Source organism: Microtus ochrogaster, chromosome 22 (genome assembly GCF_000317375.1).
Source record: "Microtus ochrogaster isolate Prairie Vole_2 chromosome 22, MicOch1.0, whole genome shotgun sequence".
Classification (NCBI taxonomy): domain Eukaryota; kingdom Metazoa; phylum Chordata; class Mammalia; order Rodentia; family Cricetidae; genus Microtus; species Microtus ochrogaster.
In genome coordinates, this window is record NC_022023.1 from 2,945,648 (window position 1) to 2,969,195 (window position 23,548).

The 23,548-nt window shown below is 42.3% G+C and overlaps 1 protein-coding gene across 1 annotated transcript in view; it reads right to left on the reverse strand.

Annotated features, from left to right (window-relative positions):
* Nars2 (asparaginyl-tRNA synthetase 2, mitochondrial) overlaps nucleotides 1-23,548 on the reverse strand; it is a 76,525-nt gene that overhangs the window by 9,499 nt on the left and 43,478 nt on the right. Inside the window, exons 7-11 of the mRNA XM_005357558.2 lie at nucleotides 16,910-17,042; nucleotides 9,717-9,815; nucleotides 9,574-9,611; nucleotides 6,117-6,183; nucleotides 1,680-1,817 (exon numbers count right to left, since the gene is read on the reverse strand). Of these exons, the coding sequence (XP_005357615.1) occupies nucleotides 1,680-1,817; nucleotides 6,117-6,183; nucleotides 9,574-9,611; nucleotides 9,717-9,815; nucleotides 16,910-17,042 (475 nt within the window). The remainder of the gene's footprint in view (nucleotides 1-1,679; nucleotides 1,818-6,116; nucleotides 6,184-9,573; nucleotides 9,612-9,716; nucleotides 9,816-16,909; nucleotides 17,043-23,548) is intronic.

Consider the following 23,548-nt stretch of genomic DNA (forward strand, 5'->3'; position numbering starts at 1 on the left):
TGGTGTACAGAGAGGACAGGCGGACGGGCAGTGGGTGTGGGGTACAGAGGACAGGCGGACGGGCAGTGGGTGTGGGGTACAGAGGACAGGCGGACAGGGCGAGGGGTGTGCCTCGAGTAGACTTCTTTAAATGGAATTTCTGAGTTATCTGAGAATAAACGATAAGCTATTGGGACATATGAAGTCACCTGTCAAAGGAAAGAAGATGTAAGACTTAGACTTAAGGAATTCCAAAACCAGTCTGTACAGGAGACTAATTAGAGCAGCCAGTGGAAAAGGGAGAGGAAGCAGAAGACATGATGCCACGAAGCCCAGGGGTAAGAGCATTCTAAGAACAAGAAGCTGACAGTGCTGAATCATGCAGACAGATCCATTCAAAGACTTCTGAAAAAGACTTCTCAAAGACTGTGGGCTTAATACGTGGAGATCACCACTGAACCAACAGGGCTGGTGCAGCAATGACAGGAGAAGAAAAATGTCAGGGGTAAAGACCAAGGGGCAGGAAACTTGGTTGATGCAAAAAGTGAAAAACATAAATAAACAAAGGTCAATCTTGAGGCAGAGTTTAGCCTGAGAAAGTTACATTTGGACTACGAAAAATAGACACATTGCTATGCACTTACCATTTCTTTATGTGTTATGCAGAGTCAGGTAAGATGGCTCAGTACGGCAGGGTAACCCGAGTAAATCTTTACCCAGAAGGTAGAATGTAATACCCAAAAAAAGTACAACATTTCTGGACATGGCATGGAAGAGCACACAGTGCAGCCGTGCGGTAGGGACAGTAGAGCTCAGTTATTGTTGTGTGACGGTTTTAATTTGTAAACAGAGAACACAAGTTTCTTGGCAAACAGCTCTAGGATTCAGACAAGATGGCAGAATGTGTCTAATACCGTCTTATAAGAGAAACAGGAAACTTCCAGACAGGTGCGTACGTATTCCTAAAGTGGCGGTGTCTGGTTTATTGGTAGGGTATAATCTTCATTTTCTACATGAGGTAAGATACGGGATAGCAAAATTTAGGTTTTTGACCTATTCTGAGATAAATATATTTGTCTCATAGACTTACAACAAATGATATTGCACATACGGTGATTTGGGAAATTCATAAGTCAACAGTATATTCTTAGAGCTCAGCGTGTGAGAAGAGAAGAGAGAAAGTAAATTAGGAGTAAAATCAATTAGAAATAGAGCATAAAGAAGAACGGAGGTTAAGGGGCCGAACAGATCAGAGGACCGATAGAGGCAGCTAGGGAAGACAGATGAGACCTGCGACAGGCAGTCAGCTCAGAGCTCCTCCGTCCCTCCACGGCCTTCCCTCGCAGGTTCTATATATAGCGCAGACAAAAGAACGCTAAGCTGACCGTTCTTCTGCCTTATCACGCCAGTGGCATTATCTGAGGTCCAGCAAGCTTCTCTCCCAGGAGCCTCCTCATCAATACTGAACTTGACATTGGCCCAGTGTTATTCAGTGTTCTAGCCCACTTCCTGAGTGCAGTTATCCAAACAACAGCAAAAGAAAGCCGCTTGCATTTGGCTCCGCTAAAGGGAGAAGCCCCTGAGAGAAGAATGAGAAGTATGTTTACAGAACACCGAGTTCTGTGGGAAGACTGGGTACGGTCTGGAACAATATCGGGGGCCAGGTTTCGATAGCCGCGCTTACTTAAGGCTCTTCTTACCGTCTGCTGAGGGCCATCTTCGTTATCCCGCATGTAGAAAGGCTTGAGTGCGCACGGGTAGTTAACGACGAAGACTGGCGTGCCGCCGCAGTGTCTCACCAGGTACTTCTCGTGTTCCGTGTGCAGATCCTCACCCCACTGTATGAGACACAAGGACACAGGATGACACACGCGCGCGCACAACCCGTCCCGGTGCCAAGGTTTTCTCTCCCTGGGGCTGGACGATGTGTGCAGCTGTCTGCCAAGGCCACAGCGACTGAACGGAAGGGAGAGCCTCGCTAAGAAGAGCAGTCAAAGGCCTGGGAAGATGAAAGCCGAACCCAGCAGACAAACACTATCGTTTCTGGGCCCCATCTCAGGGGACAGCGTTCAGCAAGTGCGGCACAGGCAGGAAAACAAAATACTTTCCAAAGGGATAAAACGGATGCAGAATTATGGTTTTTATTAATACTGCTTAAAGTTTCTCCCCTCGTTACTGTTCCTAAGTCTCAGGAAATTAAAGGATGGGTGATAGTATTTCTAATACTAAGCCTATCTTCAGCAAGACGGCTTTTCTCAGTGAATTTCTAACGAGCCAATTCATATATGAGTATGTAATAATACTATTCGGTCTATTTATTTAGTAAACACTGCTGTGACTATGAAATTCCGGGGCCAATATTAAATGGTGGACACAGTAGTAAGAAAAAAAAAACAAAACAAAACAAAAGGGTATCACTGTTCATGAAGCTTGATACCAAAAAAGAAATTACACAATTAATTATTATAAAACCAACAAGCGCTGGTTGGTGGTGCCCACCTAAAATGCCAGCACTCATAATCCCAGAGGCAAGATCAGCAGTTCAAGGCCGTCCTCATGACCCAGGAAACTGGAGACAAGCAGACAAGCAGGACTGCTAAGATCCTTCCTCAAGAACTAAAGGACGGCCACAAAGCAGCTGAAGCTACTGTTGAAACTAAGGCACATCTAACAACTGGAGATGGAACTAGGAGACAGGCCGTTCAAAGACAAAGGTCGCACACCATGCTACTTATTGCTCCCATGTTTACCAGTACCCCCACAACTCCACACAAACACTTTAAACAGGATGCTTAATTAGGGGAAACTATTTTAGATTCATTTTCTGAAGTGTAATTTCCCCTACTTAATAGTCTGGCCTACATGTAACAGTTATACATAAACAAAAATTACAAAATTGTCCTTGATTTTATAATAAAAAGTGAAACACATTACAACTCTCCAACCAAGGATATTTATGTTTTATTTTTTATTGGCTTTTCCCTGTGAAGTTAGTATGAGTTTGTGCTCAGTCTGAATTCTTAGATGTTTGATCAGCTACAGAAAGCACAGGGGTCCCCTCAGCTACAGACGGACAAGAGGCGCCAAGTCTGCACCAAATGAGCATACAGACGGCTTAACTGGAAGACAAAGCTGAATAAGCATGTCACTAACAGAGAAAGGAAATAGTATCGATCAAAATATCTACTGGCAATTAAAAAAAAGGAATATACACGAGTTACATTGTATGTACTAAAGGAATGTGGATGGAGAAAAATGAAAGAATAAGAAAACACTACTCAGATGGGCAGTGGTGCGCACACCTTTAATTCTAGCGGTAAGGGGCAAAGGCAGGGAAATCTCTGAGGTCAAGGCCAGTCTGGTCTAAGAAGTGAGACTCTAGAAGCTGGAAGGACCCGGACAGATGTCAGGCAGACTCAAGAGACCACAGATGCCAGCTCAGACTACTATTCCCAGAAAAACTTTTAATCATAAAAGATGGAGAAAATAAGACCATGCCAAAAACTAAATTTAAGTACTATCTATCTATAAATCTATCTGTAGAGAATGTGCTAGAAGGAAAATTCCACCTAAAGAGATTGACCACACTCCAGAAAACACATGGAGCAATAATTCCAAACCAGCAACTCAAAATAGGTGAAACACACACACACACACACAAAATAAATAAAACCACCCAAACTAAAACAAAACAGGAATCAACAAACATCAATTATTGATCTCTCTCAACATTAATGGTCTCAACTCTACAATAAAGACACAGATTAGGAGAATGGGTGTGCAAACAGGACCCATCCCTCTGCTGCACCCAACACATTAACATCAAGAATAGATATCGCCTCAGAGTAAAAGGACGGGAAAAGATACTCCAAGAAAATAGTCCTAAAAAACCGAGCCGGTGAAGTCCTTTTAATATCTGACAAAAATATATTTCAAATCAACAGTAATCAGAAGAGACAGGAATGGACATGACATACTCATCAGAGGAAAAGTTTACCAAGAGGACATTACAATTCCTACATCTATGCACTAAAGACAAGGGCACCCAAGTTCGTGTAAGAATCACTATTACACCTTAAATTACATATTGGCACTCACACATTGACACTGGGAGATTTAAGTGCCCTACTCTTGACAGTAGACAAGTCATCTCGACAAAAACAGAGAAACACCAGCGCTGACATTATATGCTAAATAGACTTAACAGACATTTACAGAACAGTTCACCCAAATGCAAAAGCATGTACCTTCTTCTCTGCACCTCATGAACTTTCTCCAAAACTGTCCATATATTCAGACACAAAACAAGTCTCAACATGTACAAGAAAACTGAAAATAACGCCTTGCATTCTAGCTAAACACCATGGATTAAAGACGGATACCAACAACAACAGAGACAAAGGAAAGCTTACAAACTCGTGGAGACCGAACAACTCTTGACTGAAAGAACAAGGGGTCTAGAAAGAAATTAAAAGTTTTCTAGAACTGAATTAAAATAAATACATGGGACATAATGTTCTAAAGAGGCAAGCTCATAGCGCTAAGACCTATATAAAAAAGTTGGAGAAGAACAGGCGCTCATCTGTGAGTATAGCAGAATGACATTAGAAGTCTGTTTAGGTTTCTTTTTTTTTATTTTTTATTTTTTTTAAATTTATTTATTTATTGAGGATTTCTGCCTCCTCCCCGCCACTGCCTCTCATTTCCCTCCCCCTCCCCCGATCAAGTCCCTCTCCCTCATCAGCTTGAAGAGCAATCAGGGTTCCCTGACCTGTGGGAAGTCCAAGGACCGCCCACCTCCATCCAGGTTTAGTAAGTTGAGCATCCAAACTGCCCAGGTTCCCCCAAAGCCAGCACGTGCAGTAGGATCAAAAAACCCATTGCCATTGTTCTTGAGTTCTTAGTAGTCCTCATTGCCCTTGAATATTAACCTTCATCAGGCGATGAAAGGAGACAGAGACAGAGACCCAAATTGGAGCACCGGACAGAAATCTCAAGGTCCAAATCAGGAGCAGAAGGAGGGGGAGCACGAGCAAGGAACTCAGGACCGCGAGGGGTACACCCACACACTGAGACAATGGGGATGTTCTTTCGGGAATTCACCAAGGCCAGCTGGCCTGAGTCTGAAAAAGCATGGGATAAAATCGGACTTGCTGAACATAGTGGACAATGAGGACTACTGTTTAGGTTTCTTATAGAGACCAGCAATACTTGGATTCACCCTATGTCCCTGGACTATCTCGTCTCAGGGTTTTGGTAACCCAAGCAGTGTTGGGCATGGGTTTCATCTCACACAGTCAAATCTCATAGTAGTAAATTAATCTCAGAGATAACTTATCTCAGAGGTCACACAATAGTAACTTAACAGCATATCTCAAAGCTCTAGAACAACAACAACAAAAAAAGAAGGAAATCAGACACAAAAGACATAGATAGCAAGAAATAATCAAACTCAGGGTTGTAATCAAGGAAATAGAAACAAACAAATAAAAATACAAAAAAATCAATGAAACAAAGAGACAGCTCTTTGAGAAAATAAGGAAAACTGACAAACCCTTATCCAAATTAACTAAAAGACAGAGAAGGAATATCCAAATTAACAAAATTAGAAATGAAAAGAGGGACAGAACACGAGACACTGAGGAAATCCAGAGAATAAGAAAGATATACTTAAAGCTCTCTACCAAACTGGAAATCTGAAAGAAATGGATAATTCTCTTGATACTTACCAAAGTTAAATAAAGAGCAGAAAAGCAATGTAAAAATACTTAGAACCCCAGTGAAACAGAAGCAGTCATTAAAATATTCCCAACCAAAAAAAGCCCAGGGCCAGATGGCTTTAGTGCAGGCTTTCAAAGAACGCTAATGCTAATACTTCTTAAGTTATTCCAAAAAATAAAAACAGACTTTTCTGAGTTCTAGGCTAGCTTGGTCTACATACCGAGTTCCTGGTCGGCCAGAGCAACACAGTTAGACTCGACTCAAAATGACATACTCTCGAGCATGGCTAACAGAGACTCACAAAGCCTATGCATAGATCCATAAATATTTACGTTACCGAGAATAAAGTTATTTAGTGAAGCTAAAGACAACAGGGAAACACACTCACACACACGCGCACACACTCCATATAATACCTTGGGTGTAAAGGTGAAGTTCTGGGATGCTTGCTTTAGGATCTCAACTGCCTCCGTGTAAGAGATGCTGGGAAAACAAAGCAGAAGTGGAGAAAGGTTAGCAGAGTGGGACTACTCTATACCAGGCCATTTTAGACTAGAAAAAGTTCCAATATAATCGGTGAGGTCATAAATGAGCACTAAGCAATCGGAGATCTAGGCTGATCTGTCCCAGGAGTATGTGGTCTGCGTGAAGAGAAGCGGCTGCTCAGTAACTCCACTCGGGCCCAGCATGCAAGGTGCATGAAGTCATGTCAGAATGCGGTTTCTCAACATCCGTGCTCCACCAATACTCTACTAAAAGGTAGGAAATACCGAGGCTCCGAGAACAAAAGACTTTTCTAGAAGCTGTCACTTATTCATGGGGCGAACAAATATGTCACAGCTACTAGATGCTAAGTGTTATTCTTGGTGCTGGAGACACTATAGACAAAAATAGAGCCCCTGCCTTCTTGGAGCCAAGGTAGGGGTGTGTGTGTGTGTGTGTGTGTGGTGTGTGTGTGTGTGTGTGTGTGTGTGTGTACAAAGGTAAGCAGATAGCAGTGCCCAGTTGTGTGTGTGTGTGTGTGTGTGTGTACAAAGGTAAGCAGATAGCAGTGCCCAGTAGCCATTATGAAGAAACACAGAAAAACACAGAAGGGGTGTGTCTGGGTACCACTGCAGACAATGTATTCAGGAAGGCCCACTGGGTTGGTGACATTTGGATAGAAACCTGCATCAGAAAATGAAAAAAAAAATGAACCATATAAACAACTGGGTGGAACACTCTAGACAAAAATATACCAAGAACGGGGCCTTCAGTGAGGAACAGTGTGTCCCTCTGAAGGAACAGAAAGGTCAGGGTGCCTAGAGAATCTGGAATAAGGGGAAAGGGCCCAGGAAAGGCAGTAAGAATGGCAGTCTGATCACGAGCAGTTCTTCAACCTCGGCAGAAGTCTTGGTCACGTGTTCTAAGCATTCGGAGACTGCTGAAAACTAGCACTGGTTTCCCCCGTAAGGAACTCTCCTGCCTAACATGGAAAAACATGACTGCAAGTGTACGGACACCTAGCCGCTGAGACGGGAGGACTGCGGAGCCCAGGAGGACAAGGCTAGTCTAGCTACAAAGGGAGCTGAAGATGGTGGGAGAGCAGGAGGAAGGAAAGGAAGAAAAGAAGAGAGAAAGGGAGAGAGGCAAGGAAAGACAAAAGCACACGCATCTCCCATCCTGCTCCACAGTCACATGTGATGTGTATGTATGTATATCGCACGTGTGCCTGGTGTCCATCGAGGCCACAGGGTGTTTGAGCCTCTGGAACTGGAGTTACAGGTTATGAGCCACCGTGTGGGTGCTCAGAATCGGAGCAGAGTCCTTTGCAAGAACAGCGAGTGCTCTGAACTCCCGAGAAGTCTTCCCAGCACCTCCTGTATTCACTATACTGCATTCATGGTTACTGCTTCCTTGTGCATCCTTTCAGAAGATTATAAATAAATATGTATTTACAATATCTATTTTAGTAAATATCAGAACATATATCATACACACTCTCCTTTAACTCAACATTGTATGTTACAGATCTTTGCATTGTGATGAAGAACTTGTTTTATTAGACAAGGTCTCATGTAGCCCTGGCCAGCTTCGAATACACTATGTAGCTGAGGGTAACCCCGAATTCCTGATCCTCCTGCCTCTACTTCCTGAGCACTGGGAAAACAAACATGTGCCACCACACGCAGCTGTATGTGATGCTGAGGACTGAACATGACAGTCTTCACGCGTGACAGAGACGCTCTCCACTAGCCGAGCTACAGCCACAGTCAAAGAACTTCAGCTTCTGAATTAAACGTAACATTCCAATTATGTATGTACCTATTTACTTTACTCACCAACAGCTTTTCAGATGTTTCTACACATCCCTGTCCAATGCAAATGACAATAATTCTTACATACTGATTTTACACGTGAGAATGGATTATTGGATCAAAACTTGTAACTTTTTATGTATTCTGAAGCATACTGCCAAATTTACTGGCCTCCCTTTCAAAAGGCCATAAAAGTGTCCACATACCAACAGCATACGAACACACCAGTAGCACGTGAACACGCCAGTTTCCTTACAAATTATCGGGAAAAAAAATACTACAACAGTATTCTGGATGATTAAAAAAAATCTACAAAATTCTCTGTAGGACTCTGAGCTCAACCTACCAAGCACAAACTTAGGCTCTGAATTTTGGACCTACACGAACTAACTAGAAAACGACTTTATGATGCAAGTACAGTCAGGCATGTTCTGAGTGACAGACTTTGCTGAATGCCCACTCTGTGTATTTCTAAGGAAATAGTGGCACTTGGTTGCGGGGGCAATAATAACGTGAAAGTTGAACTGCGTCTGCAGAAAGGAAGCCGAAGCTTAGTGAGAACAGGAGCGACTGTCCAGAGACCTCTCCTATAAGGTACGAAGCTGATCTGTTGGCTCAGCCAGCGCTTCCGATGCCTAAGATGGTATCTAATACTTGCATTTTCATGTGTCCCATCAGAACAGAAGATAACGGGTGCTGAGTCCTTCCGACTCGACTCTTTAGTAATGCCAATTGCTTCAACTTCATGAGAACGCACGGCTAACCTTTGCAATGCTGTAAGAACATTTCGACACTATCGTCTATGTAAGATATTCTGTCTGAAGCTCTGTCCTTAGACAGCTGTTCTAGTCCATCAGTTACTTTGATGATCTTCCAGCTCTGAGAATATTAAGAAGCAGTGGTTTTCATACAGCTGTTATGCTACTGTTTCAATATGAAGAAATAATGACTCCAATATTTCTTCTAGGGATAACGATCTTCTCCCTCCCTCCCTCCACTCCCTCTTAATTTAAAGTATCGCTTTCAAGCTCAGATTACAGCTCTGACATGAGATACCCTTAATGGGCTTCTCAAAGTCTCTCTACTCCGTATGTGTCTTGATATGCATAGAGAATATTTCTTGGCCTTTCCAGAATGTTTCCAAAGTGCTTTTGGGGGCGGGGGGGGGAAGTCATGGTGATTTACTTGTGTTTGAGGTTCTAATTAAACTATCTCCTATATTCACCATGGTATTGTGTAATATATGTAAATAGCATGCCATTTTATGTAGGGTTTCAACCATTCAGACTTTGGTATACATGGGATCCAGGGATACCAAGGAATTACTGTACGAGGTATGAATTTCAGTAATACAGATCATAATTACTACGATCATCTATCTTATAGGATCCATTTATTAACAATACACGGGCTATCTATACTAATTAAGTATAAGAGCAATAAAAGAGAATTAGAATATGGGTCTTTCCTCAAATCTGGTTTGGTAAACACAGAGATAATTAAACAAAAACTATAACTCAATGTGATACAATGGTCAAATAGAGCAAAGCCCAGGAAAACTGTGATTTCTACTTACATTAGGAAGTTGTTTTTCAGCATATGTTCTAGTCTGTCCTTGAGAAGACAAAAAAGAATAAAATTTAAATGTAATTATATTCATGCTATATAATTAATATACATAAAGAACGATGAAGCTGGCCTTGTTCACAAACGTGTTACCTTCTGGCCAGGAGCTATGAACCTGTGACACAGTGCGACGTCTTCAGGACAGTTTGCGAGAACCATCTCCGTGGTGGCCTTGAAGAGTTCTTCCATCACCTAGGAGCACAGAGACAGAATGAAAACCCTCAGGGCTCAGGGCCTGAGAGACCATCCTTCCGCCTCCAGCAACTACAATCCATTATGCCTGTTAATCCCTGCATGTACTACAGCAATTTGGATCAATACTGGCACTGAAATGGGCTGTCACATGCACAGCTATCACTGACTGATGTCTTTTTACTCATTGATAAACTCATTTACAGAATTAAGACCATCACAACACCTCCCTCGTTGGATTGTTGTGAGAAATATGAAATATTCTGTGTATTAGCTTAGGACCTGGATCTAATATGTTATTAGATTTGGTTGAGAGAGAACTTTTTGCCTAGCTGTGTCAGTCAATGGTAAATGAAAGGAAACTCAAAAATTTGAGAAGCAACAACACATATCTAAACAGTAACTGTATGTATTTCTGTATGTTAAAATATAAAAATATAGATTAGTATATGAGGATTAATTCTACCATGATATCCCTGGAAGACTCAGGGGAGACATGTTTCCCTTACAAGGAGGCAGTAACTAGAATGGAAAATATTTCCCAAATTATTTATTTGTTTGTTTACTAAGTTTATTTCTTGGAGACTAGTTCTCACTGTGTAGCCCTGGCTGGTCTAGAACTCTCTATGCAGATCAGGCTGGCCTCAAGCTCACAGAGAGTACTGGGATTATTATTAGTGTGCCACCACACCCAGCCAGAAGTTGCAGCTTCAAAATCTGTAAGCAGCAATGATGACGAATTTGGGAAGTAGAATCCAAAAATAAAATAAGGGTAAAGAAAGAGCTGGAGGAAATAGATAAAACCAATCCAAAATTTTCCAAGGGCTTTGCAATCTGAGGACAGGAGAGATACTTAGCTTTTGTAAAGACGTAACCACTGATATAAATAGGGCTGGGTATGCAGCTTAGTGGGGAATGCTGCCTGGCTGCCCAGCACTGCATCAACCAGGAGATGGGGCAGTGTGGTAGCAACACTTCTAGAATCCTAGTCCTCGGGAGGTGGAGGCAGGACCAAGACTTCAAGATCACTCTAGACATTTGAGATTCCTGTTTCAAAAAACCAAAAGCCCGAAGCACCACACAGAGATTGTTCGAATTCTAAAAGGGAAAGAAGGGGAGAACAATGCAATGGAGACGGGAGTGGAGTCCGGGGACTTGAAAAGGAACAGCGGTGGTTAAAGGGCCTGCACTTCTAGCTGGTATTACCGTCCAGCACAGCAGTGAGATAAAGACACACCAGTGTCTGGATGACTTACAAGGTCACACCCCTCAATTATGCAACACAGCCCACACATAGTAGGAGGGCAAAGAGCGGCAGCCTGGGTGGTCCTTTGTTCTGTGGAAGAACCCAAGACCGTGACCACCTGGGTTGTTAAGTTGTTGTCTGCTGAGCAGTAAATTTAACCTGAAGATGGAAACCTCCGCTTCCTTCCCTAGAGTCTGACTTTCACACTGACTTCTATAAGTACATCTGATAAAACCAGAAACTATGGTGAAGGGTGAGTGCAAGACGTTTCAGAAGTTTACTAAAGTGGTCATTGGTAATTAATTACTCATAATTCATGAAGGAAAAATTCTTTCTTTTATAACATTCCAAGTCAAAACTTAAATGCACCGAATAGGACAGAAGAAACGATGTATGTCACCACATCCTGTGAACTCTGGATACTTTTATTTTATTTTTGAGATTTTATTTTTAGGGTAATTCTTGCTTTGTCTTTTTGAAAAAGTGTTACTTCGCAGGTCAGGCTAGATGTCTTATAGATACCTATTTCCTCTAAAGGAATAAAAAGAGGAGGTCAAGATTACTTTTTTCTGCCTTTAGGATTTATTATTCTAATTGGCCAAGTCATTCAACAATATATGCTGAGTTTCACTGTTGAGTAACTAGCAAATCTGCTGCCAAAACCTAAATATTCTCTTTGAATATTTGAGTTTATTATTATACTTAGCTGTGTGGGTGTCAGCAGGCATGCACCATGGCGCGGGGCCAGCTCCGAGGACACCTTCCACAAGCTGGTTCTCTCTTTAGCGTGGGTTCCCAGGACTGAACTCAGGTCATCAGGATTACAAGGCCAAGGGCTCTTATCTACTCTGAGCCATCTTCCCGGCTCTTAAACCTCATTCTCACCCAGCTTCAGTTGTTACTGGCTCCAGGAGTCAGCACTGACACACAACTAGTCAGAGGTCTTCTTGTGCGATTACACAAGAGAGCGCTTACCCGAGTGTTCCTTCTCTTTTGAGACAGGGTCTTCCCATGTAGTCCTGGCTGCCCTGCTTTCTATGGAGACCAGGATGGCCTCAGACTCACAGAGCTCTGCTTGCCTCTGTTTCCCAAGAGAGGGATTAAAGGTGCTCACAATCGTATCCTCTGAACCATGGATACTTTTATTTTTGAGATTTTTATGGTAATTTTTTTTTTTTAATCTTTTCTTAACCAGCCTCACTTTGTAGTTCAGGCTTGCCTGGATCTCGCAATCTTCCTGACTCTGCCTTCCAAGTCAAGGATTGGAGATGTGTGCCGGCATCTTAAACCAGCAAATTAATGATCACCAAAGAGAAAACCTTTTTTTTCCATGTATGATATTGTTAAGAGAGAGAAAAGACAAGCCACCAAAATCAGGAGAAATATTTGCAACTTATGTATCTGAAAATGAATTTATATTTGAAGATAAAGAAATTTCAAAACTCAACAACAAAGGGCCAGCTGTCATAATTCACATCTTCCCAGCACTCAGGAGGTGAAAGGGGGCAAAGTTCTGAGCTCAAGGCCAGTCAGGGCTACATATTGATGCCCTGTCTCAAAAAACTAAAACGGATCAAAGCTCAACAATAAGAAAACAAACAACTTGACCAAAGACTAGAAAGAAATGGCTAATAGGCAGAGGAAAAGATGTTTATCAAAGAGAGCCTCAAGAGATTGGGGAAATACAAAATAAAACCACAGTATGATGCTGATGCACAGCTAATTGATTCAGAAATTCATTCATTCTCTGTGTGACCACATGCGTGTGTGTGTGTGTGTGTGTGAGTGGTCTCTCTCACAGACTCATGTACACAAACACATCTCTGACTAAGTACTGGTGATAAGCAGACAAACTGGCTTTTGCATATTCCCTGTAGGAATGCAGAACAATAGAGTCACTTCGTATACCAGACAGGTTCTTGATAAAACCTCACTCCTGGGATCTCACCCAAGAGAGATGAAAGCGATATTCACACAGAACCTGCACCTGAAGGTTTATAGCAACTTTCCCCCCCATTTCTTTCAGAGCCTGAACTATATTAAATGTTCTCCAACAGGAATGGTAAACCATGAGGTGCATCTGTATCAGAGAGGATGCTGAGAGGCAGGAGACAGAGTCAGGAACACAGTACATCACTAAAGTTCACAGGACACTCTGCAAAGGGCAGATTACTTAAGAAAGACAGGGAAGGCCAGCAGTTGACAGTGGGAGGGGTTGGGAAGGAAGGCTGCAGCAAGCTGGAGTTGTTTCGTAATGTCAGAATTGTTCTGTATTTTGACTGTAGTCATAGTAACAGAGGTGGACACATGCCTTAAAACTTAAAGTTCAGATGAGTATGATGCTAATAAAACAGACATAAATCAACACTGTCACAGGAATCCACAGCATGCTTCTCAGAGTGTCAGCGGGATTGCCTCCGCTCCCAGACCTATTTCACCTAAAGCCACTGGACACAAAACTGCTCATCTCTCTGGTATCGTCTGGCCTTGCCTAGTACTCCCAGACTATTATGAAAACAATATGAAATAACACCAGCAAGAGTTTCTTAGGTAGTAGCGCTCTGGATAAAATGACCACCATTCTGGTTCCCATTATTCTTGGACATTTATCATTAGTGCTTAAAATCCACTAGTGGCTGGGCATGGTGGCACACATCTTTAATCCCAGCACTAGGGAGGCAGAGGCAGGCGGATCTCTGGGAGTTCGAGGCCAGCCTGGTCTACAAAGTAAGTTCCAGAATAGCCAGGGTAGTTACAGAGAGAATCTGTTTTCAAAAACAAAAAACAAATGCATCAGCTATTTATAAACAATCACAGCAATAGCTAATAAATGAATGAGAGAAAAACAGAATGGAATAATGATACAGTTCAAATATGTTTTAAATTTTGTTATATTTTTTTTTAAGATTTATTTTTACTTTAGCTGTATGGGTGTTCTGTTTGTATGCATGACTGCACACACGAGCATGCCTGAGGCCTAGGGAAGCCAGAAGGCATCAGATCCTCTGGAAATGGAGATAAAGAGGGTTATGAGCTCCCATGCTGGTGCTGGGAATCAAACCCAGGTCCTTCAGAGAAGTAGCCACTGTTCTTAACCACAGAGCCATCTCCTGCTCCATCGTGACATTTTTGATGATTCATTTTGTGTAACTACGGTAGCTATGTGGAGGTCAGTGAGAATATGGCCTTGTCTCCCACCACGTGGGGCCCAGGGATCAAACAACTAGGGGCTTAGCAGCAAGCGCCTTCACCCCTGTGTGAAAATCCGGAACTGAATTCCACTTACATTTCCTAAAGTGGTGTTTACATATCCATTTCTCAATGTTCTTATGAAAGAACCTTGAGGAAATAAAGGTATTTTGCAATCCTATCATGTGTCAAATAATTTGCATGTCATTTTTATAACTCTTCCCTTTGGCATGCATGCTGAGGCAATGGAAATGCAGATATGGGGAGGTCTGGGAGTGGCTCCTTTCATTATGAAGAGAAGAGAAAACACCCGGTGGTGGGCTCAAATAGAGCTCCTAAGGACGGCACACTGTCTTCTAAGGCTCAGAGCTCAGAGCGGCAAGCAGCAGACTTGCTCCAGAGGCACTATTAACTAGATAATTCTTCTGGGGAAGAGAATTAATTCTGTGACTGATGGGATGTTGAATGGCACCTCTGTCTTTAGCCATTACATCCAGGAGTAATTACCCCATCACCACCTGCAGGGATACACAGCAAGGTCCCCTGGGCGAAGCTGATCTAAAGAAGTCAGTGGAAGGCAGTACAGCACGTGGCCAAGTACACCGCCTGGCAACGTAACTGCTTATGGACTCTTCAGGAACTGTCAGCCCAAAGGCTACACCTAGCTCAGGGCTGTCTCTTTGAGGCTAACTAACCGTGAGAAATACCTAGTAAATAGGAGGACAGACAAAAGCCCACCCCCCTGCTCTCCTAAGGGAAAGTTATTTCTAGCTCTTAACTTCCTCATAGAAAAGGTAGCCGTCTCTCTAAATGTACCACAGTTCAACGTTATCCCCTACTCAAAGCTTTTCCAACCCTTTCCTCACAGACACGGTTCTCATGGCTGGGGCAGACTGCGGGGCCACCACCGGTGGGCAGTGAGACCAGGATTTATTACTGCTTGTATTGGCTTCCTGGAGCCCATTCTCTTTGCTGGGATACCTTGTGCTGTGGGGTAACGCTCTTGAGCCCTGTAAAGATTTGTCACTTGTATTAGTTTAATAAAACGCTGATTGGCCAGAAGCCAGGCAGAAAGTATAGGTGGGGTGACCAGACTCGGAAAATTCTGGGAAGAGGAAAGGCTCAGTCTGCAGTGGCTCCCCTGATAAAGAAAGATGAAAATGCCTCACTGAGTAAGGGACCAAGCCATGTGGCTAAACATAGACAAAAATTAGGGGTTAATGTAAGTGGTAAGAGTTAGTTAATAAGCCTGAGCTAATAGGTCAAACAGTTTATAATTAATAAAATCCTGTGTGTGTGTGTGTCTTTGGGACTGAACGGCTGCAGAACCGGGTAGGGCAGAAACTCTGTCTACACTCTTGCTCAGCCTAGATATAGTGAGGAGGCCTGGTCCTGCCACAAAGCAATGTGCTAGACTTTGGTGACTTCTCATGGGAAGCCTTACCCTCCATGAGAAGTGGATGGGGGGAGGAAGAGGGAGAGGGGGGAGAGGGGGCAGAGAGAACTGATTTTGGTATGTTAGATGAGAAAAGGTTTTTTTTTTAAAAAAATAAATAAATTTAAAAACATTAAAAAAACAGAAAAAAGAAACAAAACAAAACAAAAAGCCTCTAACTGCGGTTGCTGGAGAGATGGCTCAGCAGTTGAGAGCACTTGCCATTCTTGCCTGGGTTTGACTCTTGGTACCCACACAGTAGCTCACAACTGTTTACAACTCTAGGTTCAGGAGCTCTGACACCTATTCTGGCCTCTGCAGTACCAGGCACACTTCTTTGTGTGGTGCTTATACATACGTACAGGTAAAACATTCATACATACAAAATAAATAAATCTTCAAAACCAAACCCTGGGTTAGAGAGATGGCTCAGGTGTTATTACTGAGAACCCAGGTTCAGTTTTCAGCACCCATGATGGGTTGGCATACAACTGCCTGTGACTTGAGATCCAGGGGACTCACGGCACTGTCCTGTCTGAATAGTCATCCTCATATTCTCTCCTCTCCTCCCCCCCCTCATGCAGATGATTAAAAAAGAAAAGAACTGCTAGTTCATGGTGGCGCACGCCTTTAATCCCAGCACTCGGGAGGCAGAGGCAGACGGATCTCTGTGAGTTCGAGACCAGGCCGGTCTACAGAGCTAGTTCCAGGACAGGCTCCAAAGCTACAGAGAAAACCTTGTCTCGAAAAACCAAAAAGAAAGGTAAAAAGAAAAGAAAAAGAACTCCACTGGCAATAAGTCTGTTAAAGAGTTGACCAGAAAAAGAAGGGGTCATATAAGGTCATGACACCACCCTATCTGTACTGCCTATGCTTTAGGAGTATAAGATATACACTGAATAGAAAGTAAAACTAATAGGAATTACTAAATTAAACAGTAAACTATGAGTAACCAAATATCATTGATAGAGAATTTAAAATAGTAAGTTAATTATTTATGCTAAATATCACCCAGACACACTCAGACTCTCTCTCTCTCTCTCTTACACACACACACACACACACACACACACACACACACACACACACACACCACTTGCCCAATTCTCAACTGCTCTGTGATGTAAGAATTAAGGTATATTAAATAGATCACCCTATAAATCTCTATAATACAGAAGCACTGTAATGTCAGAGATTTCTGAAAATGACAAACTGTATACCTACCTGCATGAGATCCTGAAGGCTGTCAATAAAAGCAATCTCTGCTTCAACCATATAAAATTCAGCCAGGTGTCTCCGGCTCTGAGAATTCTCGGCTCGGAATGTTGGGCCAAAGGTAAATACTTGGGCAAAAGCTCTGCAATTCAAGATTAAGAACATAAAAATAGAGCACACATGATTAATTGTAAGTATTTCAAATACCCTTAGCGCTTAAGAAAACATGTTTTGCATCTATGCTGTGCCCACAAACCCACATACATTATCTGCTCCATTTCTCTAATGGGGGATAATAATAGTTTCATTAAAAATGTTACATTTATAGAAACCATTTTATCCCAGAGGAATCTGCAACTGCTTTAGAAACTCTATGGTTTTCTAAATATAGAAATGTAACCACTTCTGGGTGCACTCTACTGTGGCTGCCTTAAAATCAGCAACTCCGTGTGATGGCCACCGAGAACAAGGTGACAAAAACACAGCAATCAAAGACACAGCTCAAGGAACAGAACTGAGTCAGTAACAATGAAAACCAGAATTTCATGTGGACACGGTGTGCTCAACTCAGTTTTTAAATACACAAAGCTAGGATGTCATGAAAATGTAACACCCCCTGGCAGACATAGGTTTTTACATGAAAATTTCAGTAGCAGGCATGGGAAGCCTCCCTTTGAGCTGGTGACCTAGGAGGCCCCAGAGGGACCCCAGACAACACAAGTTTTTGCCACTGCTCTTGGCTGCCATCAAATCAGTCTGTAAGACCTTACTGTCAAAGGCACAGCACACCTTAGCTGAAGGACACAGCAAAACCAAGCCATGGGGGTGGGGGGAGGAGACATTAGTGGACCCTGAACTTTACAATACTGATCTGCGGGGCAAGACGCGACTGACCACTGGTTCACTAGTGGTGTGGGGGCCATGGGGGTAACCAACTGCTTTCTGACTGACTTCAGGTCTGCTCCACAGAGTGAAATTATGCTTGATATTGTAAACCTGGCCAAAAGCCCATGGTTTGGAAGGGCATAGGCCCTAAGGAGGAATCTACTATTGTTTTATTAAAGGGATGTGTTTTTAAATTATCTCATAAATATTTATGTTTATACCCATTGATTAGTATGCTATTTTCAACCTCTGCCTCCCTCCCTCTGGAGTGTTGGGATTAAAGGCATGTGCCACCACCGTCAGCACAAATACATTTTTTGACTGGTGTTTGCTTCCCGCCGTCCTGTGATTCCAAACTACTGAGTTCTCAAAGTCGAATCTGATTATGTCAGTCAAATTTAAAAACCTTCAATGACTATCGCCAAACGGGTAAAATTCAAACGCCTATTCTCTCCTCATGAAGCTTTTTCAGCTCTCTGGAAGACATTCTCCTTACCTAGCATATTCTGAGCCTATGTCCCTGCACAGAATATCCTTCTTCTTCTCTGGACACAAACTCTCACCCAACCTTCAAAATCTGCCCTAAATATCATTTCATTTTTGAAATTTTATCACCCCACCCCCAACTCATTATCCCTCCTGTATGTTACTGTAACACTTTATCCATATATTATTATATAAAATGCTTCCTTCACTTTGATATGCAATTAGGTTTTTAAATATCCCCTCCCCCGCAGAAAACTATAAATTTTTCCAGAACAGGAGTCATGTTTTATTCATGTCTGCGTCTGCAGTGCCTGGTTAACACAGGTGTTCACATGAATGAGCACTAATGATGATGACAGGCTCCCTCGGCATCAACCGGGGAGGCAAAGAGAAGACACTCAGATACTTTCTCAGGCTGCGTCTTAGCATCTACAGTGGATGCTGAGATAGTATTCAAATGGGTCAAATGATTCTGATCTGTTCCGAGCATAAAACTGAACAGTACAGGCTGAGTTTCCAGTTTAGGGCTATGCTCTCCCACAAGGGCTGCCAAAAGTATCTACTTTTTAAAAATGGTAATTTTGTATGCCTCACAAGGATACACTGTATAAACATAAACGTTAGCATTCAGGTGTATCTTACTGAAAATTTTCAATAAATACACAGCACAGCTAAAATTTACTTTGGAAGTTCTGAAATATAAGGAAAGATTTGTTACTTAAAATATATGTTATTTCTATTAAAGAATTAGGTACAAACAAAACTGGTTTTTAATCAGAACTCCAAATCCACGTTATAAGACCAACTGCCACTCCTCTGGCAATTCTATAAAGGATGCTATGGGATACGCAGCAATAGTTGTTTATTTATTCATGTATAAGGGCTTATACATACTAGGTTGGTCTCAAACTCCTTACATAGCTGAGGATAACTTTTAACTTCTGATTGTCCTGCCTCTACCACCCCGGTGCTGGGATAATGGTAATGGCATGCACCACCAGGTCCAGTTAATGCAGTGCTCAGAGTTCTGTGCTTGATGGACAAAGATTCTACCAACTGAACTGTATGCCCGGCCTTACAATTTTTTTTTTTTTTTTCGAGACAGGGTTTCTCTGTGGTTTTGGAGCCTGTCCTGGAACTAGCTCTTGTAGACCAGGCTTAATTGGAATAAAAATCAGGTTCTGACGAAGACGGTCAAGATTTAAGTTAACACCCTAAGCCAGAAACGTGACAATAACACTCTGAATTAACAGAAAGATGAAATATGTTAGAAGGTATATGGGGGGGGGGACCCTAATTCAGCATCCAACTTTTAGGTAGTTTAAGCCTTAAAATAATGGCCACACTACATGGGCACCCAATGTTCTATAAAATAGTGACATTAACCAGCAATGGTAAAGGCCACCATTAGAGAGTGATCTTCATGGGTTAGGAATTAAAAGAACCTTACAGTTAACTCTTTGGAGTTGGCTCATTTGTATATACAGATGTACATGTATATATTATTGCTTGTTTATCTATATGTACATGTTTATGTATTACTATTTATATATATGCACATGTATTACTGCTTGTTTATATATACACATGCATTATTGCTTGCTTATATATACATATATATCTTGTTAGTATGTGTACATATATATGTATTATTGCTTGTTTATATGTATATATACATGTATATATTATTGCTTGTTTATATACGTACATGTATATATATTACTGCTTGTTTATATGCACATATATATGTATTATTGCTTGTTTATATATGTATTATTGCTTGTTCATACATATGCATATGTACATGTATATATATTACTGCTTGCTTATATGTATATATGTATTATTGCTTACTTATATATGTATTATTGCTTGTTCATACATATATACATGTATTATTGCTTGTTTATACATATGCATATGTACATGTATATATATTACTGCTTGCTTATATGTATAAATGTATTATTGCTTATTTATATATGTATTATTTCTTGTTCATACATATATACATGTATTATTGCTTGTTTATACATATGTATATGTACATGTATATGTATTACTGCTTGTCTTCCAGAATAAGAAACTGAATGAAGTTCACAGAGGTTAAGAAGCTTTCCCCTAAGTCTCAGAGTCACAGTCTGATGGGTGGTGGGGCTGCACTCAGGTTCAGATATACAGTTGCACTACAGGTCCAGATATACAGTCAGTTACACTACAGGTCCAGATATACAGTTCGTTACACTACAGGTCCAGATAGACAGTTATACTACAGGTTCAGATATACAGTTACACTACAGGTCCAGATATTCTGTTCCACTACAGTCTGACAATGATAATAAAAACTCTGCTACTCAATAAACATTTATCAGCTCAGAAAATTAGACAAGAAAAATGTATAGTACGTTCTCCCTTGTCAAAGACAGCTTGGTTAAGTAGCAGCTGTACCGCCTCTATGAGCAGCTTGTGTCAGAAGCAGAGCTGATGTTGTCATTCATAAGCAAGAATAACACATTACCAGTTATAACTGTAGTAAGTGAGTCAGCCTTGGCCTTCAGACTCTCACAGGAGGGGAGGCTTGGTATGGATCTGTAGTGTGTTTTGCAATAACTTTGTTTCTGGATCTACATGAAAGCATTCATTTTAATGTATTCCATTTTCCCCCTTTTATCTTAAGCCTTCCACAGTCACGAAGCCTTTTGCAGCAAGGCTTAAACACAGCTTTTTGGCCTTTTGGTGAGAACAAGTGTAGCAAAGCTTAAACCAACCAACATTTAAAATAAAAGCAGAGAACAAGGCTGTTCCTAAAATAAGCCACGGAATCAGGTGAAAGGTCGGCCCTGCTGCAAGAGGGGACCAGCAGAAAACATCCAGCCCTAAAAACCATTTCTGTGCCAAATTATGGAGAGATGAGAGCTATATAAGGAAAGTCATGAGCTTCGAGTAGATCTTAAGATAACAAAAGTACATTCAATACACATCAATCAAGATAGCCACAAAAATGGCTTTTTGGGGAAAAAGTGCAATTACAGAGAAGGCTCTACAGAGGCACCCCCCCCCAGCTTTCTGAAGCCCCAAGCTGCTAAGCAGATTAACAATAAAATGGCCACTGAATGTGTGACCATTTATTCTTTTTGAAGAACGAAGCTCCACAGCTAGAGAAAATACAGGACTTTTTGTTCTTTAGCCTGAGACTTAATCACCGTGACAGGGCAATAGTCGGTCGGCATCCAGGTACTCCCCCAGCCTCCGTGTCACCCTGCACTGTACAGGCGAAGTCTTTTCTCCATCACTCAGGAAGGGCCTGACCTCACCCGTCTGGTTGTATCTGGTGGACAAAGTGACCGTCAGCTCCTTAATGCCTGCCTGTCAACCCAGCAACTGTGGAAGTCAAGGCAAGAAAGTACAAAATCAAGGTCTGCCTGAGCAACAGAGCAAGTGTAAGGGCAGCCAGGACCGCTTACTGAGCCGAAAGTAAAAAGTTAAAAACAGGCACAAGGACCGAAGCTAACTTTCAGCAATGCAAAAACGTAAGTCTGTTACTATCTCGTGCCCAACGCTTTATTAACACTGCAATGCGTTTGCCACCCATGACTGACAGGTGACCTCATCATCTCCATATGCCACAGGCTTTCTGGAATTCAGGTCCTTCTGTGGCATCACGTGAGATGGCTGTGTGGGTGGAGGGCGAGCCTGAATTTAAGCCCCAGGACCCACGTGGCAGAAGAGAGCCGACACCCGTAACCTGTCCTCTGACCTCCACATAAGTGCACACGCATGTGTGTGTACGGGTGCGTGCAAACACAATAAACCATTGTCATAAAAAGATTCATTTTAACTCGGCTTTAATATTTTACTTGGAATTGAATTTGAGGCCCAAGCAAAATTTAATTTTATACAAGAAACTGCTGGCGACAACAGCAGAAGGGCTCCAGTGCTCGCTACTCCTCCCTGACACGGGTTGAAAAGGACATCCCCGCAACGGGCACACGAGGCACTTAGGCTGTGTGAGGGCGAAGAGCCTGACGCACACTACAAGCAAAAGCAGGCCGGTGCAGGGTGACTGGCAGGGGTGAGGTCAAGGAGGCAGCAGCAGCCAGGACATTAAGAGCCTTCCCTGCACGCCATGATAAAGGATAATGGCCTCCATTTCCTGAAATAACTCACTGTGCTCTCTTCGGCTTTCTCCTACTCTGTCTCTTCTTTTCACAGGCCACTTATTCTGTCTGTTTATTAGATACTAACATTCACGGTGTGCACTCACTCACAAGTGGATATCAGCTGTAAGATAAAGGATAATCATGCTCCAATCCATAGGTCCAGAGAGACCAGGTAACAAGGCGGGTTCATAGGCAGATGGGTCTCCCTGGGAAGGGCCGACAGGAGAGACTTCACACACACATACACTGTCCCTGTGCATTTATTTTAAAAGTTTAAATTTGTGACTATACAATATTTAGATACCAAAAGGAGTCAGGATGAACAAGCTAATGCAGAAAATAAAAGTGATAAAATTATAATAAAAGTACCAGCATCAGAGCCCAAAGGACCACCAGGCCACCACTGAGTCCATGAGCTTCCAACTCTCCCTCCTCCCATTTAATCCAACAAATCAGGTACTGATATCTATCCAGTCACCCGAGGCTAGAGAAAGCTCGGAACAGGGAATGACTTCAGGCACACAGGGTGTCAAACAGATCTTCCTTGTTCCACATACAGCTACCAACCACATATGGCTACTTACATGTAGTGACAATTAAATAATATTAACAGAAATTTAGTTCTTTGAAATACGGCAATCTCACCAGTCAACCTTAAAGTGCAAACCACAACCATGGCTAGTGGCGTCCACACTGGACAACACAGCACAGAAGAGTCTATCACCGTGGTAAGTCTGTCTGGCATCGGAACGGACTGTTGAAACCTCAGCACAGCCAGAAGATGACCAACTACTGAGGAAAAATTCCTCAACTGTAGAGAGACCCCGCCTTTTGGGGCGGGACAGCCTCGGGCGAATGTTTTTACTAATGAATTGGAACGCGAGACTGGAGCCCTTCCTGTTTCCGGTTTACTGTGGATCGCTGAACTCCGGGTGTGTGAGTGTGTTTATATATTAAAATTGTATCTTCTTGTACCCACTGGCCTGGATTAATTAAATTCGCCTTCACTCAACTTGCTCCAGGGTCTAGCCAGAGCTGGTTATTGTCTCCCGCAGCCCTAGTCTTCCATGCCGACCTTTGGCTCTTCCCTCTCTCACAGTGACTGCTTCACAGAGCC